At 44.4% G+C, this 12,610-nt stretch overlaps 1 protein-coding gene across 1 annotated transcript in view; it reads left to right on the top strand.

The window, feature by feature from the left end:
• Positions 1 to 315: 315 nt before the first annotated feature.
• The window catches only part of Ube2k (ubiquitin conjugating enzyme E2 K), a 51,113-nt gene continuing 38,818 nt past the window's right edge, over positions 316 to 12,610 (top strand). The window contains exon 1 of the mRNA XM_090343697.1: positions 316 to 461. Within this exon, the coding sequence (XP_090199823.1) occupies positions 399 to 461 (63 nt within the window). The 5' untranslated portion in view covers positions 316 to 398. The remainder of the gene's footprint in view (positions 462 to 12,610) is intronic.

Below are 12,610 nucleotides of genomic sequence, written 5' to 3'. Positions count from 1 at the left end.
GCGGAAGCCACACCCTCGCCGCTCGCGAAGCCGGTAGGGCGGAGCCACGCGGCGCAAGCTCCCGCGGCGGCGCGCGGCGTGGCGCGGTGCGGCGCGGCGCGGCGCAGCGCGGGCTCGCTGCTGAGGCGTAAGGGGGCGACAACGGGAGCGGCTGCGCCGCCCATCGGGTCTGCGTCGTGCGCATGCGCGGCCTCGGCGCCATTTTGGTGGCCGGGCGCGGAGGTGATTCCACACTGAGGAGAGCGCGGCGGAAAGGGTGGCAGTGGCAGCGTTCGGGTGCTCGGGTCTGAATCACCGAGGGAGGAGGAGGCGGTGGAGGAGGAGGTGGCGGCGACGGCGGTGGTGGTGGTCGTAGCGGTGGCGGAGGAGGCGGGTACGAATCAGCTGCGGGCGGAGACATGGCCAACATCGCGGTGCAGCGAATCAAGCGGGAGTTCAAGGAGGTGCTGAAGAGCGAGGAGGTCAGAATCGAGTTCCGGGATACCCCCACCGCATCCCCGGGCGGGAGGGCCTCCTCGGCAGCGGCCGCGGCCCCAGGCGCCCCGGGCGTCCTCAGCCCCGGCCCCCGGCCGCCTTTCCGTCTGCGGGGAAGCAGCAGTCTTCCCCCCCCCCTCCCGCCGCCATCCCTCCCCTCCCGGGCCTGGGATCTGCGGTCGCGCGGGCGGGCGGGCGGGCGGGCCGGCGGGGAAGCGCCGGAGAGCGGGAGGTGAGGAGTGGAGCGAACCCCGAGGCGGAGGCCAGGGCCGGGAGAGAGGCTGGGGGTGGGGGGCGGGGAGGCAGCGCAGGCCCGGCCGGAGAAAACCCGGGAAGTGGGATGGGGGAAGGGGAAAGGTGGTAACTGGATCCCCGCAGCCGCGCCGCCCGCGGGCCCTCACTTTTGAGGGTATTCGGGGTGATTGCCCGTCAGGCCTCTGCCGTCCTTGCCTCAGGGAGCGAGCGGGAGGCCTTAGGTACGCTTGAAAGGAGAAGGAAGGGCATTGAGTTACTCCTTCTTAATGGGGTTCTGGGAGGCCTTGAAGACGTAATCGTAGTGCCTTCTTGGGAGGGGGGGGGACTGAGAGGATTTCCAGCTGGAGGTAGGAAATTAATTCGGAATTTCAGCATCCCGCTTTACCCCCCCAAATTCCTGGGCCTCTTTATTTAACTGAAAGTTTTTTTTTGTTTTATATGTGTGTGTGTGTGTATTCATATATGTGCATGTGTGTGTGTGTGTGTGTGTGTGTGTGTGTGTGTGTGTGTGTATGTGCCTGGTCCCACAGAGGCAAGTTTTTTGGTGTATTATTTTTAACTAGGAGAATATATGGAATGTTAGAGCAGGGTATTTCAAAAACTATTGTTTACTACTAACAGGTCAGAGAATCTCTTCTAAGACAGTGAGTGCCTCTGTGACTGTGTGGTGGGTGCTATGTAACTTCATTATGATGTCCTTCATCGTTAACTTGGTTCTTTCCTTAGAAACAAGTGATTTTACCGAGATATGTAGCTGTCTCATTGTTGAGTGGGCTTATAAACTAGTCAAGGTGGCCTAACAATTTGACTCCATTGACAGGATTACTTACAGTTTTAAATGCCCAAGTCATTAGTGCCAGATTCTATTCTCTGAATTAACAAAAAACGTTGGAAAAATTTTATGCCAGCATTGATTAAAACATATACTATTTTATAGTTGGCACTTTGATGTCTGTAATGATTTATAAAACTTTTAAAGGATGGAGTGATGACATAAATCTAGTAGTATTTAATTTATATCTGTGCTACTAGATTTACAATGATTGTCTTTCCAAGTATTCGTTTAGAAAATTATTTAAAATATAACTACTGGCAAACATTAGATTGTGTGACCATACTAATATATAAATAATGATCTGTTTTACTGAGCATGTTTATGAACTCTGACCTCTGTATGTGTTCATTTGCCAAATCTGAATAGAAGGATGACTGTGTGTTTTGATGGTAATATGCAGAATAAGAGCACAAATATTTTTGTATGCATAGTAGCAGGTGATTTTGGCTTTATTAAATAACTAAAAGTATTTCACAATAGTTGATATATTTTCCTAATGAAAGATGGCAGCTGTTGTTTTCAGCCAAACCTTAACTCACCTATTCTATAAAGTTGTACAAGCCAGAAACTAGACTTGTAATGTTTTTTATTCTTTAAAAGTGATAACTTACTGCTTTCATAATTTATATAGACTCAGTTTATGTTAGATAACTTTTCACAAATTGAGATTACCAGAAATTCCTCTTTTGCTGCAGAAAAAATTACCATTCTTTAAGTGTCACAGTTTCAGAGGGAGCAAACAGGAAACACAGGAGTTATTTAGCTAGTCCTGGGCCTTGAATTCAGGGCCTGGGCACTGTCCTTGAACTTTCTCTAGACTAGCACTCTACCACTGAAGCCATAGCTCCACTTCTGGCTTTTTCTGTTTATGTGGTACTGAGGATTTGAACCCAGGGCTTTGTGCATGCTAGGCAAGCACTCTACCACTAAGCCACATTCCTAGCTCAGGAGTTACATTTTAAAGAACAGACCTTTATAAATTTGGAGTAAACAACTTCCAGGAAAGCTAAGTTTTGAAGAAGGCTGCTAATGTAGTTTTGTTGTAAACATAAACCAATCATTTAAAATTTTGTGGTTTTTTTTTTTTTTTTTGAGATACGGGGGTTTGAACTCAGCTTCTAACTTTGCTAGGCAGGCACTCTACTGCTTGAAACATGACTCCAGCTCCATGCATTTCTTCTTTTTTTTTTTTTGGGCCAGTCCTGGGCTTGAGCTCAGGGCCTGAGCACTGTCCTTGGACTTTTTCAAGGCTAGACCTCTACCACTTGAGCCTCAGCTCCACTTCTGGCTTTTTTCTATGTATGTGGTACCAATGAATTGAACCCGAGTCTTCATGCATACTAGGCAAGCACGCAACCACTAGGCCAAACTCCCGGCCTTTTTCTTCTCTTTTTTTTTTTTAATGACAATTTTGGCATTGAATTCAGGGCCTTGAGCCACACCACCACTTCTGGCTTTTTAGTGGTTAATTGTTGGTAAGAATCTCAAATTTTTATCTATATAGGGTTGCTTTGAACTGAAATTCCCACCTACGGTAGTTAGGATTGTAGACATGAATCCCAGTTGTCTTGCTTTCCTGATTGATTGATTGTTGGTCTTGGGGCTTGAACTCTGGGCTCTTCAGCTCACCCCTTGAGCCCTACCCCTTGAGCCACAGCACCACTTACCGATTTTGGAGATGAGTCTCTTATGAACTTTAGTGCCACGGCTGGCTTTGAACCGTGATTCTCAGATCTTAACCTCCTTAATAGCTAGGATTACAGGTTTGAGCCACCACACCCAGCTGCCATTTATTTTTGAGGTGGAATCTCTTACACTACCAATGTTAGGCTTCTTAGTATAATTAGAATAATATCTCCAAGCCCTGCTCTTAGTTGAGAAAAGTGTTCATAATACTCTTTCCTGCCCAGGCTGTTGTTGATCCCAACAATCTTAGCATCTCAAGTAGCTAGGATTACAGGTGTGATCCACTGAATCCAGCTATTAATGCTATTTTATTTTATTTTTTACCAGTCCTGGGGCTTGAACTCAGGGCCTGGGCACTGTCCCTGAATGTCTTTTGCTTAAGGCTAGCACTTTACCACTTGAGCCTCAGTGCCACTTTGGGCTTCTTCTGTTTATGTTGCACTGGTCAATTGAACCCAGGGCTTCATGCATGCTAGGCAAGCACTCTACCGCTAAGCCATATTCACAGCTCTATTAATGCTATTTAAAAAAACAAGAAAGAACCTATTATTCTATAAGTAAACCTACTTAAGTTTTTGCAGTGATAAAAACTGAATCCAGTGCATGCCTGAGTCCTGTGCATGCCAAACAAGCACCCTATCATTGAGCTAGGTCCTCAGAACATTATTGCTAATTATATTGTGGAGGAGGGGGTCCCTGGGGTTGCAACTCAGGGCTTTGCACTTGTTAGGTGCTGTACCACCTGAGTAACTTTTTGTTGTTGTTGTTGTTTGGCTTTGAACTTTGATCCTTAAATCTCAGCCTCCTGAGGATTACAGGCATGAGCCACTGGTGCCCTGCTCATCATATTTATTTTTATCATATTTATTTTTTAAATTTATTTTTATATAAGTGATGTACAGAAGAATTACAATGAAGTCAGGTTTTTACTATATTTAAAGGGTTTTTTGTTTTGTCTTTTTATTACTACTAAAACTAGTAGTAATATTACTTTGCAGTCATTTTATGTTTATTGTGTGTATATGTATAAATGATATGCTACATTAATATCGATTATACAGCTATTACACATAACTAATGTATTGTGTGCATATTATTGTATATTTTATGAATATATACCTTGTATATATTATGTGATATATATACACACATATTATGGATGTATATAGACATAAATACATTATCTTGGTGCTGGTACAAGGGTTTGACCTTGATGCCTAGGTGTCCCATAGCTATTTCATTCAAGGCTAGCTCTGTAGCACTTGAGCCACAGCCTCACTCCTGCCCTAGGACTAGTGGAAAAAAAAAATGTCATAGACTTTTCCTGCCCAGCTGGCTTCTAATCACCATTCTCATCTCAGCCTTTTCAGAAACTAGGCTTACAGGTGTGAGTCACCACACCCACCTATTTTCTTGATTCAGTCATCCATTGTAGGGCATCTAAACTATTTCTCTCCCCCCCCCCCCCCCCCCGCCTCCTTTTTTTTTTTTTGTCGGTTTTGGGGCTTGGACTCGGCCTGGGCACTGTCCCTGAGCTCTTCAGCTCAAGGCTACCACCCTATGCCTGGAACCACAGCACCACTTCTACTTTTTTAGTGGTTAATTGGAGATAAGAGTCTTTTGGGCTTTAGTGCGTTGAACCTCTATCCTCAGATCTTAACCTCCTTAGTAGCGAGGATTACAGTTGTGATCCAGCCATCTAAACTGTTTCTATAACTTGACTATGGTGAATGCAGCTTTGAACAGGGATGCATGTCTTTATTGTGTCCTAACTTGTAACTCTTTTGAATAAATGCCTAAAAGTATTCTCCATTAGCTTTTTTACTTAGGGCTGGTGCTCTGCCACTTGAACCACATATCTACTTGTGACTTTTTGGTGGTTTTGTTTGCTGTTTTTTTTTTTTTTTTTTTGGTCAGTCAGGCTTGAACTCTGGGCTTGGGTGCTGTCCCTGAACTCTGCAGCTCAAGGCTACTGCCCTACCTCTGGGACTGGGTATTGTCCCTGAGCTCTTCAGCTTGAGGCCACCACCCTACCCCATGAGCCACAACCCCACTTCCAGTTTTCTAGTGGTTAATTAGAGATAAGGGTCTCCAGAGGTCTTGAATGCCTGGGCTTGCTTTGAACCATGAACCTCAGATCTCAGCCTCCTGAGTAGCTAGGATTACAGATGTAAGTCACTGCGCCCAGCCACTTTTTGTGTTTAATTGGAGGTGAATCTTGTGAATTTTCCTGCTCAGATTGGCATTGAATCTGGATCCTCAAATCTGAGCCTCCTGAATGAGTAGCTAGGATTATAGGCACAAGCCTATAATCATTTTGCCAGTCCAGGGCTTGGGCTCAGGGCCTGAGCACTATCTTTAGGTTTTCTCAAGTCTAGAGCTTTACCATTTGAGCCACAGTATCACATTTGGCTTTTTTTTTTCCTATATATGTGGTGCCAAGGAATTGAACGCAGGTCTTCGCACATGCTAAGCAATCACTCTTCTAGTAGGCCAAACTCCTGGCCCATGGCTATTCATTAATTGTGAGACAGAATCTCCCAAAGTAAAGTAGCTTAGGCTACCCTTAGACTTGTGTATAGCCCAGGTTTCTCTGGAACTTGCAGTCCTCTCAGATCCTTGAGTAGATGGATTATAAGTGGTGCCCTGCTGCTGAATTTCCTGTCCGTTCCTACCCTATATATCCAGGTCCACACACATGCTAGGCAAATGCAATCTTTTTTTTTTTTTTTTTTTTTTTTTTGCCAGTTCTAGGCTTGAACTCAGAACCCGAGCGCTGTCCTTGGATTTTCTTAAGGCTAGAGCTCTACCACTTGAGCCTCAGCACCACTTTCGGCTTTTTTTTATGTATGTGGTACCAAGGAATCGAACCTGGGTCTTCATGCATGCTAGGCAAACACTCTACCACTAGGCCAAACTCCCAGCCCCGCAAATCCATAGCCCTAGTTGGAACATGTGCCAGATATCTTTTTTTTTTTAATCCCAGTACTGGGACTTGAAATGCAGGACCTGGGCACTATCAGAGCATTTACTCAAGGATTGCCATTTAAGTTACAGCACCACTTCTGGTGATGAGAGTCTAAAGGATTTCCTGCTCTGGCTGGGTTCAAACATGGATCCTTAGATCTCAGCCTTCTAAATAGCTAGGATTAGAGACATGAGCCACCTGTGCCTGATGGAGGTTTTTTTTTTTTGTTGTTGTCCGTTTTTTGTTCTTTTGGTCAGTCATGGGGTTTGAATTCTAGGCCTGGGCTCTGTCCCTGGCTCTTCAGCTCAAGGATAGTGCTGTACCACTTGAGCCACAGCGCCACTTCTGGTTTTCTGGCAGTTTAATTGGTGGTAAGAGTCTCATGGACTTTCGTGCCTGGGCTGGGTTTGAACTGCCTCCTGAGTAGCTAGGATTATAGGTGTAAGTCACCAGTGCCCTCTGATGGAGGTCTGTGGACTTGATTACACTTTATATCCTTAGTGCCTTAGTGTTTACTTTGTTGTTGTTTTCCTGCTGTCCCTTGAGCCTTTTTACTCAAGGCTAACTCTCTACCATTTGAACCGTTTCTCCTACATTTGGCTTTTTTGATCTCAGCCTCTTGAATAGTTAGGATGGCAAGTGTGAACCACTGGTGTCTGGCTGGTGGTACTTTCTTCTTCTTTTTTTTTTTTTTGCCAGTTATGGGTCTTGAACTCAGGGCACTGAGCACTGTCCTTGGACTTTTTCTCAAAGCTAGTTCTCTACCACTTCAGTCAGAGCATCACTTCCAGCTTTTTTTTTTTTTTTAATGTATGTGGTACTGAGGAATTGAACCCAGGTCTTTGTGCAAGCACTCCCGGCTCCCTAGGTATTTTATTTCTATCTGCCTGTAAGAAATATGAATGTGTGTCACTAAGGGCAGAGACTTGTCTTACTGATCTTCCATTTTGCATTTCACAGTATCTTATCTGGTAAACAGAAGGTATTGGTTTTCCTGAATAAAAGATTTTCTTCCAGCTGTGGAAAGTTTAGTCAAACTCAATTACCCTGTGAAAGCATTTCTTTTTTCTTTTCTTTTTTTGTCATGAGGCTTGAGCTGGGCTGGGGCATTGTCCCTGAGCTCTTCAGCTCAAGGCTACCACTCTTACCACTCTAATAATTCTTGAGCCGCAGCACTACTTCTGGTTTTCTGGTGGTTAGTTGGCGTTGAGAGTTTGACGGACTTTAGTGCCAGGGCTGGCCTTGAGCCTAGAACTTCGATCCTCAGATCCTCAGTCTCCTGAGTAGCTGGGATTACAGTCATAAGTCACTGGTGCCAGGTAAAACTCCACCAGTTAAAATAAAATTTTGAGTATGTATTTTTTTGGTAAAGGTTCTCCCTTATTTGCAGGCTAGGACGCAAATATTACTGGAGATAGGCAAGCCTTATTAAGCTAACATGAGACTAGGACATGTACTCAAAGCAGAGAAAACTGAATACTTGTTTTTAAATCTTTTTATTTATTTTTTATTTTTTTCAGTCATGGAGCTTTAACTCTGGGCCTGGGCACTGTCCCTGAGCTCTTTAGCTCAAGGCTACTACTGCCCTATCCCTGGGCTTGGGCATTGTCCCTGAGTTCTTCAGCTTAATGTTACTGCCCTATCCTTTGAGCCACAGCCCCACTTCCGGTTTTCTAGTGGTTAGAGATAAGAGTCTCATGGTCATTAGTGCCCAGGCTGGCTTTGAACCAGGATCCTTAGATCTCAGCCTCCTGAGTAGCTAGGATTACAGGTGTGAGCCACCACACTTGGCTTAAATCTTTTTGAAATAAGGCTCTTAGAACTCCCAGTGTGCCACAAGCTTGGTCTAATGGTGCAAATCCTGTACATATGCTTAGGTTCTTCATTCCCAGCACTAAACCCCAAGACAAAAGACTTGATAAAGTCAGGACAACTCCTTTCTTCTTTTAGGTAAATGTTGATTTGAGATCGCAGCCAACGTAGAAAATAATGGAACTCTTCTTAAGGACTGGGCATAATGAGGTGCATTCCTAGATCATCTGTCTTTCTTCTTCCAATGTCTGCAGGCAGGAAATAATCTGAAGATATGTAGTAACAGTCTAGTCCAGTCCCTAGTCTTGTTCAGATGGCAGATAAACTGATTGATGCTCTTGCCAGAATAACCAGTCTGCCCCTATAGCCAAGTGAGTCTATGTTCTTGAGGAAGCCCACTTTATTTTTGGTAACATGGGAAACAGAGTTAGGACACACAAGAACCAGGAGATATGCTGGAAATACTTTCTAGGGAGGGAGTTTCATGAATGAGGTCTTCCAGGTAAATGATCAACTTCCTCAGATCATCTTTGATCTTGATCACAATATTCTCTGTTAAGAGGGATAGACTTGAGCCGGGAGTTTGGCCTAGTAGTAAAGTGCTTGCCTTGCATGCACAAAGACCTGGGTTCGATTCCTCAGTACCACATACATAGAAGAAAGCCCGAAATGGTGCCGGGGCTGGCTTTGAAACTTGACACTCAGATCTCAACCTCCTGAGTAGCTAAGATTATAGGCACGAGCCACTGCCTGGCTTTTTTTTTTTTTTGATGGGTCATGGGGTTTGAACTCTGGGCCTGGGCGCTTTCCCTAAGCTCTTCAGCTCAAGGCCACCACCCTACCCTGGAGCCATAGCCCCACTTCCCATTTTCTAGTAGTTTATTGGAGGTGAGTCTCACATTCTTTAATGCTCCATGATCCTCAGAGCTCAGCCTCCTGAGTAGCCAGGAAAAGTCAGGACTTTCTTGCCTGGGCTAGCTTCAAACTGTGATCCTTAGTTCTTATTCTCTTGAATAGCTAGGATTATAAGTAGGAGCTAAAGGCGCTGGATGAAATAAGCCTACTTTATAAAAGCTCAGAGTGTTGGGCTGGGAGTTTGGCCTAGTGGTTAAAGTGCTTGCCTAGCATGCATAAAGACCTGGGTTCAATTCCTTGGTACCACATATATAGAAAAAGCCGGAAGTGGTGCTGAGGCTCAAGTGGTAGAGTTCTAGCCTTGAGAACGGCCAAGGACAGTGCTCAGGCCCTGAGCTCAAGCCCAGGACTGGCAAAAAAAAAAAAAAAAAAGTTCAGAGTGACCTTGGCCATTGAATCCTTCTACCTCAACTTCCCCAGTGCTGGGATAATAGGTATGCAGTACCATGTTTGGGGGAAGATGTGTGTGTGTGTGTGTGTGTGTGTGTGTGTGTGTGTGTGTGTGTTTGATTTTTTTTTTTTCCCTCTGCTACACACATATCTACACACTTGCTTGATTTTTCCCTCTGCTATACACATATCCACAGCATGTTTTTCTTTTCTTTCTTTTTTTTTGCTATTTATTTATTGCCAGTTCTAGAAGTGAGTTCTGAACTCAGGGCCCGGGCACTGTCCCTGAGCTGCTTTTGCTAAAGGCTAGTGCTCTACCACTTGGAACCACAGCACCAGGTCTGGCCTTTTCTGTATTTGTGGTACTGAGGAATTGAACCCAGTGCTTCATGTGTGCTAGGTAAGCATTCTACCTCTAAGCCACATTCCCAACCTGTTTTGTGATATTTCAGAGGTGCTTCTGCTTCTTCTGGTTTTGAACTGTAATCCTTTGATTCTCAACCTTGTAAGTAGACAGGACTGCAGGCATGAGATAGCAGCACTTAGATTTATTCTTTAAAAGACTATTTGGAAGGCCAAGCATTTGGCCTAGTGGTAGAGTGCTTGTCTAGAATTCATGAAGACCCAGGTTCAATTCTAGTACCACATACATAGAAAAAGCTGGAAATGGTGCTGTGGCTCAAGGAGTAGAACTCTAGTCTTGAGAAAGCCCAAGGACAGTATGACAGCCCTGCATTCAAGCCCCTGAAGTAGCAAAAATTAGACTTGAATATATGAAGAATGAATTGAGATTGAAGGTGAAAAAAAAAGTCTAGAAAGTAGAATTTGAATTTGCTGAAAATAAAGTAGTTGTGGTTTAGAGAAATAGGAAGTCTGGAGGAGGTATTGCAGTACGATTTGGTAGCTTTAGTGTTAAGGGACTACATCCTGTTCTTTTCTGGCTTTTCTTGTTTGGTTTTTTGAGACTAGATCCTACTGTGTACATGGCCTTAAATTTACTATGAAGAGTGTAGGCTGACATTGGACTTGTCAATTCTTCATCACCTTCTGGAGAGCTAGAATTAGAGGTGTAGGTCATCATACTGATAAATAATAAATTTATATTCATTATACCTTCTTCTTAGGGATGTCTTTGGGAAGTGACCTTTGCCTTCATTCTATCAAAATGGCTGCTGACTAAACATCAGAAATTTAGAGAAGGTGGAGCTGTGGCTCAAAGTGGTAGTGTACTGGCCTTAAGCAAAAAGAGCTCAGGTTCAGTGTGTAGGCCCTGAGTTCAAGCCCCAGGTTGGGGAAGTAAGTGATTGACTATATGAGACTGGAGAGCTTAAACGAAAAATAGTTTAGAAAAAGAAGAATTCAGCCAGGTGTGGTGGCTCACGCCTTTAATCATAGCTACTCAGGGCTGAGATCTGAGGATGAAAGTCCAAAGCCTGCCCAGGCATGAAAGTCCATGAGGCTCTTTTATCTCCAATTAACCACCAGAAAACTGAGAGTGGTGAGATACAGGTCACAGGCTGAAAGTTCAGCCTAGTGGTGGAGTGCTTGTCTAGCATGCACGAAGACCTGGGTTCGATTCCTCAGTACCACATACATAGAAAAAAGCCGGAAGTGCTGCTGAGACCCAAGTGGTAGAGCTCTAGCCTTAAGAAAGTCCAAGGACAGTGCTCAGGCCCTGAGCTCAAGCCCAGGATTGGCAAAAAAAAAAAAAAGACACAGGTCTTGTAACTAATTCTGGCTACTTTGAGGCTGATATTGATGGTCACAGTTCCAAGCCAGCTTTGTGGACAAGACTGTGAGACTCTTAACACCAATAAACCAAGAAAAGCCACAAATGTAGGAGTGGTGCAATTGGTAGTATATCATCCTTGAGCAAAACAGTCAAGCAGCAATACAAAGTGAGCTGTGGCTTAATTGGTAGAGAGCTTTCCTACCATGCATGGAGGCCAGGGTTCAATTCCTCAGTACCACATAAACAGAAAAAGCTGGAAGTGGCACTGTGGCTCAAGTGGTAGAATATTAGCCCTGAGCAAAAGTAGTTCAGGGACAGTACCCAGGCCTTGAGTTCAAGCCCCAGGACTCCCCCCCCCAAAACAAACAAACAAACCCCAAAAGGTAGTATGAAGCCATGAGTTCAAGTCCTACTAGTAATGATAGAAGAAAATAAAATATAAAGGGGGAAAATTGATTGAGATAGATTGTGCATATGTGTGAGAATGTCACAGTGAAACTCTGTCCTTCCCCTCCCCCTCCCATTTTTGTTGTGAGTGCTTGTGAAAGAGGGTTGTGCTACTAAAGAGAATGAAAGTTGGACTGTGGATGTGCTTATGCTTGTAATCTTAGCTGCTCAGGAAGCTGAGATCCGATTATCTCAGATCAAAGCCAGCCCATGCAGGAATGTCCATAAGACTGTCTCCAGTTAGCCTCCAGAAAACCAGAAGTGGCACTGTGGCTTGAAGTGCTAGAGTGCTATTCTCAAGTGCATGTTCAAGGACAGTGGGACAGTCCAGCTCCCAGGCCCTAAGTTCAAGCCCCATAACATTAAATCAAATCAATCAGAACCACCAAAAAGCCAGAAGTGGAACTGTGACTCAAATGGTTAAGCACCAGCCTCCCTCACAAACAAGCAAAAAAAAAAAAAAAAAAGATTAGAATGATTGCTTGGGAAATTAAAGTGGCAAATAGGTTAACTGTTTGAATTTATCTTTCTAGGGGAGCAGAGAAGAGAGACCATAGCTAGAGAACTCTGGTTGGAGGAAACTTTAAGGAAACTTTGGCTGGGCATGGTGGCTCACACCTGTAATCCTAGCTTCTCAGGAGGCTGAGACCTGGGATCCTGGTTCAAAGCCAGTCTGGGCACTAAAAACTATGTGCCTCTTATTTCTAATTAACCATTAGAAAACTAGAAGTGGGATTGTGGTTCAGGGGTGGGGCCTTGAGCTGGAGAGTCCAAAGTTCAAGCCCCATGACCCACAAAAATTAAAACAAAAACAAAAAAACACCTTGGTAGGTATTAGGCTGTTGGTGTGTTGATAAGCAAGAGATAATGATTATACTAGAGAGTAATTGAAATCTTTTTTTTTTTTTTTTTTTTTTGCCAGTCCTGGGCTTGAGCTCAGGGCCTGAGCAATGTCCTTGGACTTTCTCAAGGCTAGAGCTCTACCAATTGAGCCTCAGCACCACTTCCGGCTTTTTTCTATGTATGTGGTACCAAGGACTCGAACCCGGGTCTTCATGCATGCTAGGCAAGCACTTTAACCACTAGGCCAAACTCC

Source organism: Megascapheus bottae, chromosome 13, assembly GCF_031878675.1.
Source record: "Megascapheus bottae isolate mThoBot1 chromosome 13, mThoBot2.hap1, whole genome shotgun sequence".
Classification (NCBI taxonomy): domain Eukaryota; kingdom Metazoa; phylum Chordata; class Mammalia; order Rodentia; family Geomyidae; genus Megascapheus; species Megascapheus bottae.
Note: the sequence above shows the minus strand (reverse complement) of the source record. Positions and strands in the feature narration are given on the sequence as shown.